Raw genomic sequence first — 23,532 nt, 5'->3', positions numbered from 1 at the left:
GGGAATTCTTCAGCTTTTAAAAATATTGATTGTTATCGCCTCATCTCTTGGTCAACATTGACCTACTTACAGGTACTAGGAACCTTTGAACACCTACTGTATTCAGCCCTTCCTGTCATTTTACAGCTGTGTGAGCACTGGCTTATGCAGGAGGGATCAAGTCTAAGATTAGATAAGAACAGGGCAGAGTTATGGAACGGGAATGGCTGCGAGGGAATATTTAACTGCAAATAAACACACTGTAGGTGGACGGCTTTTGTTCTAGACCTGTAAAACAAACACCTGCTACGTGACTCACTTGCATTGCTATGGCTACTTTTCTGTGAGTTCCGGAACCCCCTCTCTTTATCCCCAGAGCAGGGTTAGCCCCATCAGTGGCAATGCAAACACGTTGCTCAGGAAAGCCTGGATGGGGGCTGGAGGTCAGCTTTTCATTTAGTATGTTTACATGCACTTGGTGTTCACGTTATTGCAGCATTCTGCATACTGTCTTCACACTACATGAAATATTGCATTCCTATAGAATTCCAAAGAGCATGGTATATACCGCAAAGGGCCCATGTAGTATAGCACTAATCTGGCTCAGATTTGGCTGATCATATCCAGAATATTCATTTTATATTGAGGGCTACTGACACCAAGCTCAGATTCAAAACCCAGAGCCCCAGTGAGGTGAAAAGCTTGCCCTAGCCTCCCTGAATCATTTACAAATGTATTTATTCACATTGCCAACATTAGTGAAAATATGAGACAAGCACAACAGCTCTGGTATAGACAACATACCGGATATGATCTATCTAGGACAGTATATTCACCTCAGCACCATAACAGAATGAAGTAATGGTCTACAGAAAAGAAAAAAAGCTCCATTGTTTCAATGCACGATCCTTGTGAACCTAATTAAATCACTGCAAGCACGGCGCACTGAAATAGAAGCCTTACCTAATTAGGGGACGCTTTCGGTAATGCTAAACAATAGCGCTTCTTTGTTGTGCTTTGTGTTAGACACTCAGGAACCTGTTAGAATCAGCAGACTTTTGTCCGAACCGAGTTTCATTCTCTTTGAATCACTTCCTGCCCACATTCCCAGATCATTTCCCAGAGTTTTAGCTTAATGCATGGGAAGTGATGTCACAAGCGCAAATGGCAACATACACACCACATAGGTTTAAAATAGAACTCAAGGACAGGCTGACTGCATGTGAGATCTGTGAATCCAAGACCCCTAAATGGAAAGCCTTGACTAAAATAGGGCAGCAGTGTGGAATAGTAGGGCAGCAGTGTGGAGTAGTGGTTAGGGCTCTGGACTCTTGACCGGAGGGTCGTGGGTTCAATCCCCGGTGGAGGACACTGCTGCTGTACCCTTGAGCAAGGTACTTTACCTAGATTGCTCCAGTAAAAACCCAACTGTATAAATGGGTAATTGTATGTAAAAATAATGTGATATCTTGTAACAATTGTAAGTCGCCCTGGATAAGGGCGTCTGCTAAGAAATAAATAATAATAATAATAATAATAATAAAATAATGCAGGATTAAAAAGTTATTTTATTTGAAAGAAACGTTTTTGTTTTTTTTTTAACCATTTTTCACAATCAACTTCAGTCAAAATGTGTATTTTATACATTAACATGTATCTATGCATTCACACTGCAACTGCAGATCACTTGATTAGCAGCTTGCTAAAAGAACTATGCATATGGAGCATTTAGCACAATCCGCTGCAGTAGCGTAACATTTAGGATGTGAAGACTAACATTAAATACTAAAAGGTTTTATTGAGGTCTATGCCTATTAGGTAGCAATTGGGCTGGCAGGAACTACATCAGAAGGAGAAAAACACAGATAACCAAAAGAACCAAGCTGTTCTAAATCTTGAGCTTTACAAACCAACACTGATCGCGCGACCAAGGCTGAACAAAAATAACCCTTCAGGCACACTGGTCTGACAGGGTAACATGAAAGAGGCAAGGCTGCACCTTTTTATTGACCTAATAACGGATTAACATTGTCGAACCGTAAACAGGGTGAATACTTTCAGATTTGTTTTTTCATCCCAAAAGAGATCAGAAAAACAACCAAAAAAAACACAACTGCAGTTACATACTTTGAACAGCTGTACAGCTTTTTAAATTATTTGTATATGACTTCAATTAAAGAACGTTAAGCTTTGTGCTATACTTCTAGGTTGAATACTAATTCATTGTACTTATCTTTCTTTGATTTCTGCAGCAAGAAACGGTTTAGGTTTTATATATAAATTTAAAATAATGTAACATTGTCAAAAACACTGTTGAACTGATGCTAATGCGGTTGCTAACGGTTACTTCAGTCTGAATCACGGGGAGATCGCACTTCTTCAGTGGTTTACAAATCAGTGAAATGTTAGTAATGATGATACAAAGGTCCAGGACACAAACACAATGCAGTCGACTTTAAAACCAGAGAAGACTGTGGAGGCTTCAGTTCCACAGGCCACAGACGGGTGCTTTTTCTAGCTGGTTCTGAGCTGGTAGTCTGCAAAGAAAAAAAAAAATTAAAATATTTATTTTAATATATACAAGCACAGTATTGAGAAATAATGAGTTGCCTGGTTTGACACTGGTAGTGGATTTAATTTATTGCTTAATTGTTGCTCAATTTCTTGATTTGTGGAAGAAACCAATAAATGGAAATGGAAAGCAAAGCCTCTGTTGATGCCAGCACTTCATGCAGCTGACTCAGCATGTCAACTCCACCTATTACAACACAACCAGGCTGCTGAGCTGAAGTTCATACTGGGTTTACATCACAGTATATTCCCATCCCTCTAGAATCCCACCACTACGGAACACTGCAAAAGGAACATTTAGATATTCCATCCCTCTAGAATCCCACCACTACGGAACATTTAGATATTCCATCCCTCTAGAATCCCACCACTACGGAACATTTAGATATTCCATCCCTCTAGAATCCCACCACTACGGAACATTTAGATATTCCATCCCTCTAGAATCCCACCACTACAGAACATTTAGATATTCCATCCCTCTAGAATCCCACCACTACGGAACACTGCAAAAGGAACATTTAGTATTCTGCATACCGCTAGCGCAATGTTTGACCGATCATATGCAGAATATTTCAATTCCACGAATTACAAAACACAACCAGGCCGCTGAACTGCAGCTGACGATTCAAACCTTCATGCGCGCTGCATAAACATTCCTTCATCACAGGTTTTCAGAAATTGAACAAGCAAGAAATATAATAAATCTGTATTTGCATGTGCCTGCAGAAATGAGGGTTAAATCAGGAGTAACCTTTGCTCCTATGTGGGCTGGATTGGAACCTGGCATTGGTTAAAACTAGTTTGGTGGTCTTAAAACAAGCCCAAGACTGTTTGTCCAGAAATTAATACACAGACCACTTCTACAGAGCCAAGTATGATCATGCTGGCCAGAAATGTTCATGCTGCACAGAACATATTGTTTTCTTATAATGTCTTTCTGGGGAAATCGCATTACTTTCAATGCATTTGCTTTCATAATAAGCTTACGCTCTGGCTTGCAATCCAAATTTCTGCAAGACTAATAGTGTGGGCTTGTCATGCTGTACATTGGAAGACCTTTTTTTTTCTGAATGTGCCCCGAGGTGTAGCTTCCTCTCTCCCTGCAAGGTTTTATGAACACAAACTAAATCAAGGTTTGTTAAAATACTAATACAAATAATATATTTGTGCCAATGTTCAAATAATGAAAATTCTACTAAATATTAAACCATTTGTTTGCATGGCTGGTTATTTCGTAATCCAAATGGTCCTTCCCTGCTAATCCAAGCAAACAAACAAACAAACACTACGGGTTAATAAAACTAAAACAGCATCTATAATGTCAATACCATATGGAAACCTCCGCTGTAACAGAACGGGACAATGGTCTGAAGTTCATGACCTTAACATACTTGCACTGCACTCCAAGGTAGATTATTTTTTAACCCTTTAACGGTAAAAGGGACACCCGTGTCCCACAAACACAAATGATGCTGCCTTTCTTCTTTTTGCAATGAGGTGCACGAAACAGGCATTCAAAATTTACAGGACAGGGTGGATCCGTCCTTTTCTTAAGACTGGATTACAAAACGAAATCCGTAGTAAAGATTAACTGAACATTCAAAAGGACACGCCAGCGAGGGAAACGGGGAGATAGCAGTCTCTAATATGAGCTCTTTAGCTTGAACAAGAGGCCCCTATGGACTACAGCAGAAACACAGCGGAGATAATGAAATAAACTGGAGCTTCAGTTTTAGAGTGCGGCCGTCCTACTGCAGAGACATCGGAGACGACATGTCATGAGATCTGAGCTGTCCACAAGAAAGTCTCTGTGGAGTACACAGAAACCACACTGCCAAGGAGTGGCATTGCTACCCAGCACTTAGACCCCACACTTTCCACATGCACCCCGGGCACTGAACAATGGAGACATCCATGTAATTGCAATGAAGATAAAAAAATAAATTATATATATATATATATATATATATAATCAGCAAATCTGACAATTATTTTCAAGTGGCCAAACAAACCTACACATTAAACAATATTACTACACATTAACAAGCCAAAGAAAGCCAACTAAAGTTGTTGTGTGTATATATATTATATATATACACACACACACACACACACACACACACGTACACACACATATACACACACATTCTGAATCCTGCCAGCGGCTCTCAATGCATAATTAGATGCCTGTTACATTGTTATTTTTAACACATCTTTCGCTTTTAAGAGTTTTTATTAAACCCAGCTTTTTGTAACCAGAACCACATAAAAAATGTGCTTACATTTTTTTGGGTGTATTTATATTTTATTAAAAAAATGCTGCTTCTGTAACTTGCAAGTCCAGATGTGGTTTCCAAGGTTTCAAAAATAACCCAAAGCATTACCCTAACACTTTCAATCGCATGGAGGGCAAATGACAAGCTTGTCCTGTTTGGATATGTATGTCCACACATTACTGAAGATGCCCTCTTAAATTCTGTTCAAAACCATAGTTTAACCATTTTTAAAAACAAGAAGAAGATCTAAGAAAAAAGACTCCCCAAGACCAGTAAACTGGCTTCTGGAATTACCCACATATAACAATATTAAATTCTGTATTGCAACAGGTTTACAAAGAGTTTTATAGCAGTTTCCCACATTTCAGGTGTTAATGCAAGCTTGATTAGCTGCAGTGAATAGGTAACAAGCTCAGGTGTGTCTTATTAAACTTACAGCAAAACCAGGAATGGATCAAACTGCTATGCAATTGCAGTCTTATTTCTATCCCTGCCTAGTACTGAATGGGTTGAACTTCTCAACCACAGAATTCCTCCAGTTACTGTACATCCCATTTTTTGGCCGCCAACTATTTTGACCTGCGTTTAGCTAGAACTCAGCTTGGCGACACAAAATACTTAGCAAAAGCCTTTAAATACAATGAGATATTTGTTTACCTTTTTATTTTTTCTTCCTTGATATATATTTTTAAGCATGTAATCCACAGAATGCATGTGGAAACAAGTGCCATTTACAAATCCCTTTAAAAACAGTGTGCTTTTTCTGCTTGCTGCTTTGTATTCATTGTAATTATTAGTATTACCAGGCTGGTGTTTTTCCGTGCGGGCAGCTGCCAGAAATCCTCCGAGCAGCTCTCTGGTAAACAGCATTCAGCTCTGAAGAGGCAGTGTTTCAGTTTGATCAATCTGCCTTCTCGAGAACAAAACGTACCTCCAAAAACATTGCTTTACTTTACCCCCAGCAGACCAACAGGTGGCTTTGAGCTCCAAAACATAGCTCTTTTAACCCCGTTGAAGATTTTTAACGGGTTTTAAAAGACTGCAAGTGTAACAGGGAGGAGGGCTGCATTGGTTTTTAGAGCTATAAAGTATCTATAAAGATTGAGGTTTAAACGTGCAGCATTTAATGTGCGGAAAACTGGATGTCTTGGTGTAGTTGCTACTGTCTGAACTGGTGATCAGTCGTATGTATGAACTACCAGTGACTAGCAGTGTATTGACGGCCATCTGAACTAAACACTCATACACTCCAGATTTGTTTTACATTTGTATTTTCAGTACAAGTGAGTGATAGAGGCCACCTTCCTTAAGGAGCCACAGAAGTTCAATCCATTCACTGACTGGCTCATTCTTTGTTTCACTGTGCTACCAAGCCTTCACCCCACATGAGAACTAATTATTAAAGTAAATCCCGATTCTTCCAAAGGTCGCTACCGCCTTGTTTATCTGCATTCCGGAGCCTCACCTGCCTTTAAAATGCTTTTTTTTTTTTTTGCCACAGGAATACCGAAGTGTTTTCAATGATGTGCATACTTGCGGTTTCCCTTTAGGCTAACATTAGTCATCTCAACCTGTCTGGAGGTTCAGAGGCACTTGCATGGCATAAACACGGGTTTGATCCACGTGAGAACATTTCTCTGCTGCACGATTAAAGGTGTTTTGTAGGGATGAGACATCACGGCCACATCAGGCTTAATTAACTCGTTCAACACCAAGTATCTTTAAAGATAATCCTAGGATTTCACTGAATAAAACTCCAAATATAAATAAACAGACATGCATGCTTACAAGAAATACTTACGATGGGTTTAGTGGTGTGGTAACTTTCATAAACCACAAGAGTGGTCTGCAGTTCTGAGTGGAAGTTATCTTTAAATTATAATAGACCTATACAGTGTTGAGAGTTCATTATAATTTAAATTAATTGAGTTACTTAATTGATCAGTTGATAGCCCAGTGTATGTTTTTCCTTGTGTAATGTTTTAATTTTCATATTGCTCAGATATATTGGTTGCACAACAAATCCACTCAACATATTTTACAATATTCGGGCTTGCATAACATTGCTTGAGATATTCCAGAAAATGATTAAAATTAAAACCATATTCCAGAATAAGTGAGATATTTGTATTTAATCTTTAGTAAAACAAAACAAAATCAGGTATACCATTTAAATAAATAAACTATCCACTACCTACAGTATGGACAGATCTTGTTTAGAACTGTATAACATGCTAGAACATGCAACTCAAATCTTATTTGTAGGACCTGACATTTATTTCTGCTTTCACGGACAGTGAAATATCCCACCCTGCTATCTTTACTTCAGAATGAGGAAGACCTTTTGTGTGATTAATGTTTTGCTTTAGCCGAGATTAAAAATACATTAAAAACTGCCTCAGAGAAGATTACACAATGATCCAATAGCCGTTCCATACTGGGAGAGACCACAGAATCAAACATGGCCAACAATAACTTTGCCTCCTGAAGTTTCCTTCCTTCTAATCAAGCTCAAGGTGCATTCTAATTGCCATCTAAAAGACCACCACCCAGGCCAGGGATCACAAATTAATATACTCACATTTCAATCAACGTCTGTACGAAGATGCAGGGATGAAAAAGAAAGAGACAGACGGCAAAGAACTTACTGAAAGCAGTAAGGAGGCCCATTGAGGCTTGTCCTTTGCTAACGCACCATTTGCCACATCCAATGGAATCCAACTCCCTAGCACAGCGCTCCGAGGCATTTTAGATGCTATTAATTCTGTTTTGAACTTATAAAAAGGAGTTTGAGCCATTTTAAGTATTTCATGGGCTTAAAATTGACACACCTGAACTTGTGACCTTAAAAGGTTTTTCTAAAGCTTTGACATAATGTGACATAATGATGAGCTAAAAACACCTGGAGCGGCTCAAACTACTAAATCAAAAGAAGTCATGTCTGGAGTGGAAGCTTCAGAGGGGGGATTGACAGTTAAGACAACACAAGACACAGCAAGGCAGTGTTGTGCCCAACGCCACTCAGCCAGAAGGATCTCGGTGCAAGACCACTGAATGCGTTTCCGTTGGTCCTGGGACACTTAAAAAAAAAAAAAAGAGACACATAGGAAAAATCCAATGTCTTTACCTCCATTCTGGGTGATGTATCGTACCCACGGCAAGGCCTGGTACCCACTCTTCTCAATGATCTTCAGATAACGAACCTGGCAAAACAAGAAGACAACAGCTTACTTCATCTGCTTACAACTAGCTTTAGTACCTTAGGAGATTAAAGCAGTTCACAGGTGACGTTGTGGATGTGTGTTAATTACTTGAGATTTGTACCAATAACCGTATAAATGTAAGTAAATTAAAAGTAATTCCTACTAATAAAGTCGTAGTCCACTTTTAGAGATTTTCAAGTCCTTCTTTATATGTTCAACAATGGTAGCAGGAGTCTAGAATAATATTTTAAAACAGAAATCTGAATACCGTAAAACTCAAACATAAGCTCTATCACAGACATCCACTATTGTATTTATTTTATTGCAAATCTTAGGGTACCCCCCCCCCGCACAAATGTTTTACACTCTGTCAATACATATTTGAGCTCATATTTTAGATAGGGTGCTAGCTATCCTAAGTGTCATGCAGTCTAAGACAAAACGTGCAAGATGCACTTTCTGCAGGCTTCTACTCAAAACCGCAGCTGGTACCCAGAAAAACCTGCACCATGAGAACTTTTCACATACTTACAATAAAAACAAGGCACTATAAGGAAGCGGTTAAGAAACGTGAGATATTAATACAAATAGGGGAAATAGTACCCACCGCTGCTGGGTAACATTTCACAGTTTCACAGTTTTCTAGGTTGCGAAACTATAAAACACTGGCATCGATACCTTACAGCGTATTGTGTAACCCAAATCGGACAGTTTTTCTTCTGTTATTTTAGCCAGCAAGCCATCACCATAAGTCTAAATAGTAAACAAATACCATGCACCAATTCTATTAGAATAGCTGATGCAATACACTGTATTAAACCCGTCATCGTTGCCCCTTTAAGACCTGATTGGGGCATATACCTTTAATAAATGTTACTTATTAAGCCCTTGCCCTTTAGATTCTTCTGGACTGGCTGGCACAGTTTGGCTCAGTCTGGGAGAGCGAGGGATTAGTGAAGCATTGCAATGATACTGCTCCCTGGCAAGGACCGCGGAGGAGTGGAAAATGACTGTTGTACTGTAACAAGCATTGTTAGGTTTAGATGCAACATGCATGTTGCACAAAACTGGAAAATATGCCAGACTGTGGGTCATTTGTAAGCAGTAACATAAGTGTTACCTGCAGTCCTGTGTGTGAAAGAGGAATGTTTACACTGGGGATCGCTGTACAGTCAGGCCTACCTTTGCATCTCCACCCACGAAAAAGACTCCTTACATGGTCCATCTTAAATGTGACACACAGAGCTACAGTAGAACGGCAAGATGAATTTTTCAAACCTCCTGTGAGATGGAGGGACACCGGCCCTCGAGGACCGAGCTGTGCACCACTGCTATAGAACGAACACATTTTGCTTCATAAAGTCGAATGAAACCTGCTGAATTATTTAACATATAGAATTACATACTGCTTTGTAGTTTTACCATATAATTAAAACGGAAAACTGACAAATTGAAAAAGTGTGATAGTTTGAGAATCTAACATGAAATACTGTACTACTATTATGGCTTCCGGTAGAGTTTTGTAGTTTTGTAGTTTCTTTGATTACATGATGTTAATAAAATATATATTTTATTAATGTCTCAATCCTAAAATTCTAGGTGATGCAAAACGTTTGGTCATAGCTAGAGACTTCGGGTAAACGTATGATAAAATACTGGAAACTGGTTAGCTCACATAACCATTGCAACCTTTTAATGAACTCTCCTGTTGCCATATTTCAAAATTCCTCCTTAAATGAAGAGTGGCAATCTGGTTGTGAGGGTGCAATGTGAAGAGCGACACCATCATGATCCTTCTCAGATACTGAATCATGCACTGTGCAGCTGCAACCTTTACATTAGGGTTTGTTTTGTTTTGTTTGCAAAAAGCAAGTTGGTAAAGATTTTTTGCCATGCATGATCAGTTACAAATGGATGGAAAGTAGAAGTTACAAGATACTTCATGCAAATAAGAACAGAACAGCGTGTAAACCACAAAGCATCCCCTGACCTCAAGGGCACACACAGTATCCTTGTTGCACAACATTTCTTACTCTTTTTGTGTGTGCGTTTCCCAGAATTACACATTTGTATTTGTTTTATTTATACTTGTGTGTGAGAGCGGCAGAGCGCGGCATCGTTTGAAATAACAGACGCACAAAACTCAAAAGATAAAAAAAGGAAAGTCTTCAACGTCTCTCTAAATGAAGCAGTAACTTGAATGCACTTTTTGCAGCTGGCATGCTGGTACAAAATGTAGTTTGAAAGGGACTGTCCTACAAGACCTTCAGAAAAGGGTACTGAAACTAGGCAGGACAACCTACTAACTCTTTCAGTACTGAGATCTTGACAGAAAGACCCATATACTGTGTTATACATATATAGATACCTACATACATACATACAAGTAACGTAACTAAATTAGTGTACAGTTCTGTTTCAAGTAGAGTTATCTTTCCTAGACTACTAGAGCATCTGGAGTTTTGTTTAATCTTTTAGAATTTATGTTTATTATATGAGAGTAGCTGCACTGTAGCAAACACTGCACTCGGCTTTCGCCAAGATAAAATTAGATAGTAGTGTTGGGGACCAATCAAGACGTAGCTTTGCTGTAATATATGAGCCTTCAGTGCTTTTCCTCCACCAGGTAACATGGATTTCCTATTGGCCCGGTGTTGATGGCTGAAGTGTAATGCTGGCTATTTGCCACCTCCTTGGCGCATCAGCACACACAACGGTAGCAACGCTGGCTCCAGGGATCAACCGAATCTAGGTTATGTCATTGCCGACCGTGACCGGGGGTTCCTAGAGGGCAGCGCACAATTGGCCGAGCGCCGCCCGGGTAGGGAGGGGTTAGGTCGGCAGGGCAATGCCGACAGATGGACACCATCAGTGCATACAAGTCTTTTTTAAATGATATGCCCTGCATATCAAGGGTGGGGCCTCCTTAAGATCACCACACACCATGTTGGCTTGTCCATACAGTAAAAACAGAACAGAAAGCATGTCTAGAGTTTTTTTTGTTATATATATATATATATATATATGTATATATTGAGCACAGTAGTTTATGGAGACACCTTAAACACTCCCTGCAAAGAAACGTATTTTAAAATAACAACTTGAGCTCCTTCAACAGTCTAGACATTCCTGCTAAAAGAAGCAGCCTTGCTTGAGAAGCTAATTTCATGTTCCAGCTGAAAGGACGGACAGCCAATCAATCATCTGCAGTCCCTCCTCTGCTGGCTCTCCCTTTATCTGGCATTGCCGGGCCACTCATTACTGACCAGAAAACCAGGATTTTCTATGTGGGTTAGCCGGCTTCAAGGCTGGCACGGTTCTTTAAAGATCTGAGTTCAGATCGCATGCAGACCAGCTTCAAAAAAAAAAAAAAAAAAAAGGCCGATTTAAATTTGGATGCCCGCCTGCTAAGTGAACCAGCCCTAGTAAGATGTCATCATTTAAAATCACTTTTTTTTTTTTTTGTGGTTGCAATTGATCTGATGCTGCAAATGTTTCTCTCAAATACGTTTAAGCCCCTCATGCTGTACTGGGAATACATTGCTTGCAAGTTTTAATATTCCCTATGTGAACCACTTCTGAATAGACAATAGATACTTATGGAGTGTATTAAGGAAATTTAACTAGGACCTGTGCTTTAGCCCATGTTTTGTCTGTTAAATGCTCACGTTATAGGTACAGGTAGGGGTACGAGTGCAGGTACGGGTACGGGCACAGGTACTTGAAGGAGTCAGTACACCACCAGGACAGTCGTGGATGGGTCGGATGTTGGACACGCCCTTGTGCAGCCCACGGCCACTTAAAAACACATCAGTGTTGCATTACAATCTGAATAGGACAGAACGAATTCAATACAGAACAAAGATTGTTTCCCCAACAGCAAGATGTGTAATGCATGTCCTTGTATGTGTTCATAGCAGATGTGTATATAAAAACACAAGAAAACCACTTACACCACACATACAAACATTACACAGAAGCAGTCCGTGGAAAACCCTGGTGTTTCAGTTTCCATGGGCTGTACAAATCTGTAGAGTCAAACTGACCAGGAAAAGTGAAAGTGACAAGAGAAGGGGGAGAGAAGACATGTGAAAGAAGCACTGGCAAGCATATGGAGAGCTACAGTTATCAGAACAAAAATGGAGCTGGGGCAGCTGGCTCATTTCTACCTCATGACGAACCGCACGTATTCCAATTAAATCATGTTAAATTACAAATATAACAAATAAAAACAGCTAAAAGTATAGCTCTCAATGTGAAATTGGAGTGGAAAGGGAGGTTATGCTCTGCACGTGTAGGTCTTTTTTTAAAGAAACAAGGAGGGAGAAAAATACACGTATATATTTAATATAAACGCGGCTGTAAAGAAATAACCATCGTCCTAAAAACGACCTCTAAAATTAAAAACCTACATTTGGAAGCTGCTAGTTTTTTCACTCAAATTGTATCTTTTGATTTTTTTTTTTTTTTGGAAGTGGCAACACAGCGTCTCGCAGAACGTCTAGACGGAATTAAAAATACTGTATACTGTATCAATCGGACAATCACACAGAAACAGATTTCACTCTTAATGTACAAATCTCTCTCGCTGTGGTTTGCATCTCTTTCATTAAAGCGCAGCATCACAGTTCGATCCTATAAAAAAAAAAAAAATACTGTATTTAAGTCGTGTGATGTTCCAACGCAGTTGGCTGGGGATGCAAGGCTCCGTCCTAAATGCAGTAATGATGCTCTACCGATAGTCTCTATTTAAACACTGCTTTCATCCTTTCATTAGAGCCAAGACGCTCCTGGACTGCAGCATAAGCATACTGAGGTGATCCTACACACACACACACACACTCTGCCACAACCAGCTGGCACAAACTACTGGCAGCAGTAAATAAGGGTCTGTGAAAAGCAGGAGTCCCTGGGTACAGCATGAACAAATCAAGATGGGGGGGGGGGGGGGGAGGGGGGGTGCATTTGTGTTGTAGATAAAACTCTAGGAAGCTAAGTCAGGCTCAGCCCTGTACTCAATGACTAACAGGCAGTGACAGTGCACAGAAACGCAAGAGGCGTTCGAGAGACGATGTTCTGCCGTCTATTAATCATAAGCGCTCAGTTTGAACCATTCAAGGTCTATGGATGATCTGAAGACAGTGCATGTGGCATGTGGTTTCTGACAAGCCTTCAAGCTGCCACAGGCATTTACTAATACCCAACACATGGCAACAAAGGTCCCTCACCCCCTAAAACACATGCTTTTTTATTATTTTAAAAATGAAGCTGGTCATCTCCTTGAATTCTGCTTCAATGGCCCTCCATACGAGTTACCATTATATCGAGTACAAATATTAGTTTTTTTTCTATAAAGACGGACTATAAGCACCCTTCTGGTTCATTTTAAAACTACTAATACGCCTAACGTTTCCTGTTGAAAAAGCAATCAAACAGTCGCCAGGATCAAGCGATCAAGGATCACTTTGTTATTTGTGCCCTCTTTATTTCTGCACAAAAGCAATCTCTGTTTACTGCATTGCACTGATGGCTAAAATGATCAGCCTTATTACATTTGATAGTACTTGCTGCACTGACACACTTTTAGCGTAGACATAAGAAGCACAATTCTCCGGATCACGTCAACTAAGCTGTGAAATCCCAATAATGGGTTAAGATGGAATATTGCAAAGACAAGATGACTTGAATCAGTCCCTGGAGGGCAGATGGAACCGCTGGATTTGGTGCAGTGCCCATCTGACCTCAAAAATAGTCTTCTGGCATCGAGCCACACGGAAGATGACCGCCGTGCAAGAGCGCAAATGGTCCATGGATTGCGTGGGTGGTTTTCCTAACCCCCAAATGTCACCATCATCCTCTGAAAAATGCTGATGCGTTTCCATACAGCCTTTTCCTAAATCGACCCTCAAATTATAATGATTGCTTTTCTCTTTTTTTTTTAAGAGGATTCGTTCTCGAGGCCCTGGGGGGTTAGGGAAGTGGGTTTTAACACATCTGTTTAAAAGGGTACAAATCCAAGCTTTTTAAAAAAGCATTTTCTTACATAAACAGCAGAGCAATCTCTAGCTGCCGATCTTTAGGTATTAATGGAAGTACCCATTCCCTCCCTTTCATGCATCTGCTCCCACAACGTTTCCAGTAAAGAACATGACTGTAAGGCTCTGGTATGTTCTGCAGTATTACCTGCACTAGTGCCACACAGCCCAACAGACGTAAAGCAACAGAAATTCTGATAAACACAAACTAGCTTTATGAGCCTGCTTTCAGGAAAATAAATAAAATGCAGTCTTCTGCAAAATACAGGACCTGATTACATGTATAAAAGAGAAAAATGGCCTGATGTGGCTTTCTACCCCTTTTCATAAGAAGTATAAACCCCTAAACTGCAGAGTAATTGTCCTGAGCAACTTCCCTTTATACCAACGCGATTGAGGCTGCAGGCTGTGTTTTACAACCCAAATATGCACCATAACATGCATTTAGTGGTACAGCATATGCTTTGATATATAGCATATCTAATTAAGACTCTGATTACGCGGGGCCGAGCTTTTCATCTATAATATAAATATGATGCTGCGGTGACGCTGCACAGCATTTGGTCAGAACAGAGCAGGTTCTCTGTAATAAGAAAAGGCCTGCATGTTTTAAAGCACTGGTAATGCTAACTGCAGCTCCAATATGTACAGTGAAGGCTATAAAGAAAGCCACAGAACCACTTGTACTTTTTAGCCCTGTACAGATTCTAGAAGGCTGATGAGAGGGGCTAGGCGCTGTTGCTACCACTGGCAGTGGTAGCTGAAATTCTGATCTGATATAAAAGCAAACCCAATTAAAATGATTTGCACCTTTAACATGGGGTGTTGGACCCATAGCTAGAAAAACTAATTCCAGGTTCCAGCACAGAGCTGCTGCTCAACACACAGATCCAATACTGGAACTTGAACCAGATACGTGTACATGGTACAGCTTTGATTGCATTGGACTGGCTTAACTAAAAGAACTTGCTGTCTGAAGTTGAAACAACAAGATCAGATTGCATTTCAAAACTGAAAGAATGCATCACTAATACATACTTGTGGTCGAATCCCCAGAGGTGGACGCTATAATTAATCATGTTTCTCTCTACTGTAATTACAGCTAATTTTACTCCAGGGCATTGCATAACTTTAATTTAATTTTATAAGTTCAGGGGAAGCACTGTTCCCATGATGAAGGTTTTGTTGAAATAAAAGGAAAAATTGATACAGGTAACTTTACACTAATCAGAAACAATTCACCACAGCCATGCAATGCAACGATACAGACTGCAAACAGAGATTCGGCAGACGTAGCCTGCTGGCAAGCTAATCTGAAGTACACCTAGCTATCGAAGGTTTAAAAACTGCAGCGCTACTGCGAACGGTAGCCTGTTTAAACGGTTACCTCTGAATTTCATCTTTTGTGCTTTCCGCCCTCTTACTGATACAGTGCAAGTGTTTAGTCCTGGCATCTGTTTCAAAAGCAGCTGACAAACCACATCAGGGCACTATTGTATTCCCATCTGAACCACACTTCGGAGCCTGGCAAATTCTGTACGCCTACCTGTCCACAGACAAGCGATGTGCCATTTTGAGGTTCACTAGCTCATTACCACTTCCCTCACTTCCTTAAAAGGGAAATAAAGATTTTGATTTATTTAAACTGCCTTTTAGATGTGTTTTTTTTTTACACGTTGTGACCTGCAAAGCTAACTTTATAAGTACATATTCAAGAGACAAAAACTGCCTTTAGCCAATGCGATGGTGTATTTTGTGTTTTACTGTATTTGAACAGCATAAAAGGCAAGGCTCTAGCACCACCAAGAGGCAAAAAATATATACAATTCAGGACTCAATTTTGTCTTTTTTATCTACCTTACTCAAACTGCTACAAGCGAATGACATTTTATGTACACCAGAGTTCACCGCATTGGTAGATTTCACTTCCTATTCTGGTTGTTGAAAAGTAGCATTGTAATTCATCAACCTATTAAAACAATCCATGTGTTTGTAGTTACTGGACAAAGTGTACAACTGTGAAGCACAGCAGCTTTCATTGAAATGCTGTTGCTTTTGTCAATGGCAGAACAGCGCCATCTTGTGGTCATACGTGTGCATTACCGCAACGAGAGGTCCACAGCAGTATTAATACTAACTTGGATTCCTGATGTTGTGAAATAGGGAATTTCAAACTTCACACTTATGGGCGGCTTTCCTTCTTTATCCTCAGCCTCCACGCTCGGCAAGCCAAAGTGGGCTCTCATCAGGTACTCCTTCCCTCCCTTTAAAGCCCAAATAAATACAGATTAGCATGGTGGAACAGGGCAATGCATTATATGCAAAAATGAACAGGGTTACTGCATAGGACAATAGCTGTGCTTCCACCAATAGACCCAAAGCAATGGCATCAGATGTGAACACACTTTACATTAAACACACTATTATTAAAAGACATTAGCAATCAACTATAACACATTGGTCGGCATGCATTGAAAAATAACACCACAGACGAACAGAGAGCAACCAATAAAAATAAAGAAATGTTCTAGTTCCAGGTAAAAGGATTTCATTGGAGGAGAGAGACTCTTTCTACATATCAAAGGCTGCCATCCATGTCTACGTCCTTACCGGGAATGATTTCACAGACCAGACTATCTCGCTGTTCTCGGGAATCCATTTCACGTTGCCCACTGTGGTTTTAAACTTGGGCGAGTCAGCGTCGGTTGGAACAGGAATGTGGATTTCAACGTTGTTGGCTGTGGATCTGCGTTTAAACTGACTTTTAGCCTGTTGTAAAAGAAGAAAGGCAGAAGCGGTGTGTTAGCATCTATAGCAAACTTTTTTTTCTTTTGTTTTGAGCCGACAGGGATTAAATGACATCATATTGTTATCTTAAAAAAATTAAAAAAAAGCTAGTTACAGAACTAAACTGAAGCTAAATCATTTTAGTTCCAGCACCCTCATAACAAATCTGTACATGAACCTCTGGCCCTGGCCCACAATGCATCTGGGTGTTTCGGTTATCATTGTAGCATCAGCCTGACAGACTTGTCCGAAGGGTTAATGAATCATCCGTGTAGTCATGGCTTAGCAGTTTAGTGCGTTTCCACCAGATCAGCTTCACTCTTTAGATCAATTTCTAAAGTCTTTTATTAGGCATGACAGAACAGGCATGGCGGCTCCCTGCAGCATCTGCAATGAGCTCTGTGCCTCCCAAACAGAGGAGTGCCCGGACAGAGCAGCATAATCACTCCATTGCACGATCAGGGGGAGGAAAAATCCAATCTCAACAAACGGGAAAATCACGACAGAGGCATAACGTAGCGCGCCGAGTGCAAACAGCACTGCTCACAAAATCACAGAACAGAAGAAAAGTTTGGGAACGAGAAAAGGCCATTTGGCCCATGGAGGCCCTGTGCATACCTTTCTCCCCTACTGATTTTAAAAACACAGTATGTAAGCATGCCTTTGCTATAAAGAAGAGAATGCACAACTCCCAACGTGAAAGGGTGTCTGCACTGCTTTGTTAGAGATCTGCAGGATTTCTGATCGCTCACCTTGATCATGTACTCGATGCGGCTGTGCGAGTGCTTCTCAATCACTGATTCAATCCAGATCAACGGCTTCACCTGCCAATGACAAAACGCTGCAATAAATATCCTGAACTCTGCTTGGAGGAGTAATGCTTTAAAATCTATTTAACTGTGTTAACATTACTGCGTGCCCCTCTGCTCTGTGTGCTACAAAGTGTTCGATGCTTCTCTTTTCTTATTACTGCATCTGCAAATATTTAAAATACAACACTGTACTCCAGGGATGGTAATGAGACTCCCATTGCATAGCGGTTTGATCCATTCCTGGTTTTACTATAGTTTAATAAAACACACGAGCTTATCTGAACACTGTGACTAATTGAGCTTGTATTAAAAGCCTGGAGTGGGTGAAACTGCTATGCAATAGGAGTCTTATTTCCATCCTAATAGATGAGCACAGTGAGAGGGTTACATTAACTCAGCAGCAGTGTGGAGTAGTGGTTAGAGCTCTGGACTCTTGACCGGAGGGTCGTGGGTTCAATCCCAGGTGGGGGACACTGCTGTTGTACCCTTGAGCAAGGTACTTTACCTACATTGCTCCAGTAAAAACCCAACTGTATAAATGGGTAATTGTATATAAAATAATGTAGTATCTGTATAATGTGAAATAATGTGTAATTTGATATCTTGTAACAATTGTAAGTCGCTCTGGATAAGGGCGTCTGCTAAGAAATAAATAATAATAATAATAATAACTCCACTATAAATCAGGAATCATTGGTATATCACTTTGCAATGACTTTACACCACGGCAAACAGAGACGCAGTCAGGGAGGTTCTTACATGGGTGTTGAGACGGTAGGACATGAGCTCAAACTCGCCATCTGGTGGAATGAATGAGATGGTGCGGTCGTTCTCAAAGCGAGACAGACGCACACACTGGTGGAACTTCACGTCTTCCAGCTCCACAGACTTGCTCTTTCCTCCTGATCACAGGGGCAGAAACAGAGGTTAGAAGAGTTATCAGAGACACGGCTAAATGGCAAAGGGATTCATGCAAAGTGCTCTCTGAAATCAGCCTATCCTAAAACTATTGTATTAGCCTAGATATTGCTCATTTTCATAATGAATATAGTTGGAATCTTCGCTAGAACTATAAAGCGTAACCATGCGGTTTATTGAAAGGTGAACTCACGGCCAGTATTGTCAAACAGGACTTTGTCGTTGAGTCCCAGCCTGAGCTCAGGCATGCCCGAGAGGAACACTCGCATTTTGATAGAGCCCACGATCTCACTGCGCAGCACATTCCCATTGGCACTGACCTGCAGCAAACAAGAGAAAAAAATAAAAACAGAGTTCCTATACCGGTCTGAAGTGTTGAAAAGAGCTGAACACTCAATCATGTGGTTCTACAGAAAACATAAGGGAGCTTATTTGATCACCCGATAGTATACTGTGCTGCAGGCACACCTGCATTTCACAGCACTGTGGGAATCCATCTGAAATGCATCAACTGCCTATCCGTAGCGACACTAAAAAGACGTGGATGATGCGATTCTGGTTTAACAAGCAGGATCATGCGGACACTGTACCGAATTCACCTGATATAGTTAATGCATTTAAATTCAAGACAGCTCAAGTTTAAACATGTTTCAGATTGACTTTACGTTTAGATCCAGCCAAGCAATAGTCACAATAAGCAATGCTCTCACAGTACTCCGTATGTAATTAGTTACCGTGAAGGTTAATCTTATTAAACATCCTCCCCCAGAAAGTACAAAGAAGGCCCATGACTAACTGGGTTTCTGAAAGCACTGCATACCAGGAGATTAACAGATTCGATCACGTCCAGGAACACCTCGTTTTTCCTGTATTTGATGCCCTCCGATCTCCAGGAAACGGCGTTGGTGACTGTGGCTGGAGGACGAGGGGCCCCTGTGTCCAGTTTGTGTCCCTCCTGGGTGATGTACCTGAAACACAAACGCACGTTCAACAAAATCAAATGAAAAAAAAAAAAAAAAAAAAAAACACAACACATTGCCCTGAATCCTATCACATCAAACTAAATCTTTAGACTTTACACAACCTACACTGGCAAATACAAGTTACTTACTCCTGAAGGATTTTACTGTCGGTCGTTTGAGGGTATCCAAAATCCATCAACTCGTCCATCAGCTCATAGACGATAACAAAATTATCCCGAATGCTCTCTTCCTCCAGCTCCTTGAAATACTCCGAGAACACCTGCAACAGAACGAGAAGTCCGGGTCAGAAATGTGATACAGAGCAATACTCCTGCAATAAGATGCTTCCACTGAGTTAACACTCAAACCTCAACAAACCTCCGTTCTGTCCGTTACCTCATGCGGTCCTTGGAGGTGAATGCTACTAACAAGAATCTGAGATGATGGGTTTCTCCCTACAGTATACAGAAGCAAGCTACTGAAGTGGATACGCACTGCAAATAAATGTGTTGTCCTTCATCAAACACAGATGCATGTCTGATTAAAGGCAGTGGAGTCTGTAATAAAAATGAAAGGGAATGCTGACCTGAGAGAAATAGTGAATAGTAATAAAGCTCACCGTGACAATCTTGTAGAGAAAGGAAAACACCAAGGACACACACGCGTTCTTCTTTGAGGTAGCAACAACTGATAAGCAACTTGTTAAGAGAATCAAAAGGAATCAGACAGGATATTTGATTTCAATGCAGGGAGCAGCAAACCATTAGGATTGGTGCAAGTCATTTAGTACTTAACAAACCCAATAAATAAAATATCCACTGTGGCTGTATATACTGGCCTCCTTGTCCCGCCCCACATCAGAACGAAAGCTTGACCTACCCTTAACATGTTAAGCAAAATCTTAAATGCAACATCCTGAACTGGCTGCTCAAGACAAGTGAAGTAAATCATATTTTCTACAGTTTGTGGTTGTTGTACGTTGTGGATTTTGTATGTTTTTATAGCTAAGATCCCACACGTATGAAGCATCGTGTTCAGGAAAGCAGCCTTAAAAGGATACGGTACAGATTGTTGTGTTTGATCCACATGAACCGGACCCCTCCATGCGCCAGAATAGGGGAAAGCGTTCCTTCTTCCTCCTTGTCCATTAAAATGGGCATGAAGTGCTCGATCTCCGACATGTCCACATCACCACGGTAATTGCGACAGATCAGGACCTGAAAAAAGAAAGCGTTGCACGGAAGCTCAGCCCGAATTAAGGGTGTCGAGACACGAAGTAAAAATGCACAGAAACGGAAGTGCTTGCTGTAAAATGCTAGAGGTATATATGAGGTCTGTACACTTTCTTGAAATACCGCCAGAGCTTAAACAATCACAGAATGGGCATTTGTTTTAGATCAGTGGTTTTCAACCCCGGTCCTCGAGGACCCCGTGTCTTCTGGTTTTCATTCCAACTGAGCTCTCAATCACTTAACTAAGAACTGAACTGATAATTAGCTTAATTAGACCTTTTGAATTGTTCTCAGTGTCTAAAAAGTTGCAGATTTCAAGTTATTTATAACTTATTTATAGTTAAGTTGAAATCTCCAATTGCTTAAGCGATGAAAACAATTAAAAAGGTCTAATCAAGCTAACTAGTAGTTCAATTAAGGGTTTAGTTAAGTAATTGAGAGCTCACTTGGAATGAAACGTAGGCTATTTGTGCCACGATATGTTGAGTGGTTTACTAATTAAAATGTAAAAAAATGTAAATTAAATTTAAACAAATGTTTTGTACCTAGTTACTGTTCAAACGCCTAAGACCCTAAATACTGTATTCAGCAAACTGCCTATTTGTCCTGTATAAGTCTGCACATATCTGATGTCCTGGGCTTGGGTTTGTATTGCCTGAACTGGTTACTGCACAAGAAAAGCTACTGCGTGCCACGTGGGACTGTGATCAGCTGACCCTCTGGTGCTCAGCCTTCTACTGCAGAAAGACCACAGGAGTCCAGTGTTACCACAGCAACCAAAACCACAAAGCACTTAGCTACTTTAGATGGCCATTAAAAAAAAACCAAATGATATATTGATCCAGATTATTCATGGACAATTAGGTTGTGACTTTCCCCATCACGGGACCTAAATACTGTTTAATTTACCAGATGTAGGCAACTGTTCTTTTGTAGGGTTCCCATTACAATGGGCTTTAAGACAATACAGTCTTTACAATAAGACTAATATAAAATGATCTCTAAACCTGGTGTAATTTCCAGGAAACTGATTGCTTAATAACTTAACTGATGCAAATAAGACTAGGTGCGGCTGTTTCCCCAGTCTGTAAACTCGCTCGTCCTGTCAGCAGCGTTTAACCTGGAGGCGCAGTAAACGCTCATCCGGTTCCACGTGTTTTTTCCACAGCATGAAATTATCCAGTTACAGGCACAGCAACAGTACGCTCATCTTTCAAGAACCAGTGCAGCTTTCTTAAAACCCACTGCTTCACCACTTTTTGGGTTTTCAATAAAACAGAAGAAATGGGCGTTTTATTGTGTCATTTTCGACTCAAGACTCTTTCACGGACTAATAGTACTATGTTTATTAAGGTATCTCAATATACTAACAAAACATTAAAATAATAAAATAAAATAAACTAACGTGTGTGTGTTTTAATGCGCTTTTGTTTACCGACAACCGCCGGGGCCCCGTTAACAGCTGTTTTCTTTTCTCAATGTACTGTTTCCTAAATTGATTCCTGTTGAGTTTTTGTTGTAGGTTAAAATTGACATGTTTTCAGTGTGTCGTACGTCCGTGTTATTTAATCATCCTAACCCGTTATTTAACTGCTGTCTGACCAATCACTGCATAACATATTTAATAAGATGACGTGCCCCATTTTTTTTTTTACAATGGGCAGTGGCAGGCTAATTAAAATAATACATGCAACTATCATACAATTATAAACTAACGAACCTTTTGCAGAGGATAACGTCGATCTTAAAGGCTTTCTAGGCGTTTAGTGCAACGTATGAGACAGATGCAAGACACTTGATTGTTTAACAATAAACATTATCATGTATGTCAAATCCGACCACCCCATCTCTCGCTGCCTCATTATCTTACCTTCCCTTTCAGGTCCAGTACATACACCGCACTGGCCGACATCCTGCTTCGAGTGATTGCTAATTAATTCAGATGTAAGATCGGATAACTGTTTTTAACGAATAAAACGGTTCCATGTATTCCGATATCTATCAACAAGAGCCGCTGCTTGGCGCACTGTCGCATACCGGAAACAGAAAGGCTCCGCTTCCTGTTCTACCCTGCCGGTAAAGATTATTTTTGTCTCTATGGTGATGCCGCTGCACAAGCAGTCAAGTTGGATTTTCAGCAGCGTGGCACTGTTCTCCTGTCTTGTCGAGGTGTTGTTTTTTACTGTAACTATAATAGACGAATTCATAAAATTGCATCAAGATTTTGAAAACAAATAACGGTCTGGTGTTTATAGCAAATTATATTGCGTTTCTATGGGTCAAAATGCATGTAACATGTTTTTTTATTGAATTTGAAATAACCTATGTTTGCAACTCCCGTAACCCCTTAAGCGTTAAGGTACACAAGCGATTCAGCGGTTGTAAAAATATATTTAAAAAACAAACAAACAAAAAAAACAGTTTCTTGTTCAAATACATTTGAGTGACTCAGTAATCATCAGAAGGAAACTGACAATTTTGACCGGATCAACCCTGTGTCTCATTGTAAAAATAATTAAGTTGGCATCTGTTTTGTGAGTGGTGCATCTGTCCCCTTTACCTTAAATGGTTAAGGCTTGCAACTATGGGCAGGTCTCGTACCAAGCAGTTCTTGAAAGCTCAGGTTGGTGTACAGACGTAACACAGCAGAGGAAATTCAGACCAAACCTGATCCTTAACAAGTATTGTCTAGATGTAGAGTGAACGACCCCTTGCCCAGGTTATGTGTTATCCTTTCAGAAGTGTATAATGTGT

General features: G+C 40.3%; 1 protein-coding gene across 1 annotated transcript; it reads right to left on the bottom strand.

Annotated features, from left to right (window-relative positions):
- Positions 1-1,529: 1,529 nt before the first annotated feature.
- LOC117966387 (AP-1 complex subunit mu-1) lies at positions 1,530-22,857 on the bottom strand. Its single transcript, XM_034912359.2, has 12 exons — positions 22,649-22,857; positions 20,607-20,763; positions 20,166-20,233; positions 19,696-19,826; positions 19,405-19,552; positions 18,778-18,904; positions 18,426-18,568; positions 17,607-17,678; positions 16,678-16,836; positions 16,206-16,331; positions 7,957-8,032; positions 1,530-2,516 (listed from the first exon to the last, which is right to left on the bottom strand). The coding sequence occupies exons 1-12, from the start codon at positions 22,688-22,690 to the stop codon at positions 2,494-2,496; spliced, it is 1,272 nt and encodes a 423-aa protein (XP_034768250.1). The 5' UTR covers positions 22,691-22,857; the 3' UTR covers positions 1,530-2,493.
- Positions 22,858-23,532: the final 675 nt, after the last annotated feature.

The sequence above is a fragment of the Acipenser ruthenus genome, chromosome 47 (assembly GCF_902713425.1).
Source record: "Acipenser ruthenus chromosome 47, fAciRut3.2 maternal haplotype, whole genome shotgun sequence".
NCBI classification, from domain to species: Eukaryota; Metazoa; Chordata; class Actinopteri; order Acipenseriformes; family Acipenseridae; genus Acipenser; species Acipenser ruthenus.
Note: the sequence above shows the minus strand (reverse complement) of the source record. Positions and strands in the feature narration are given on the sequence as shown.

Bases quoted from the DNA above. Each gene is read 5' to 3' on its own strand.
- LOC117966387 (XM_034912359.2), bottom strand. From the start codon at position 22,690: ATGTCGGCCAGTGCGGTGTATGTACTGGACCTGAAAGGGAAG. The intron at 17,679-18,425 runs GTAAGAACCTCC...TGTCATTGGCAG, and splicing joins CCTACCGTCTCAACACCCAT to GTGAAGCCGTTGATCTGGAT. The intron at 16,837-17,606 runs GTGAGCGATCAG...CTTTTACAACAG, and splicing joins GCATCGAGTACATGATCAAG to GCTAAAAGTCAGTTTAAACG.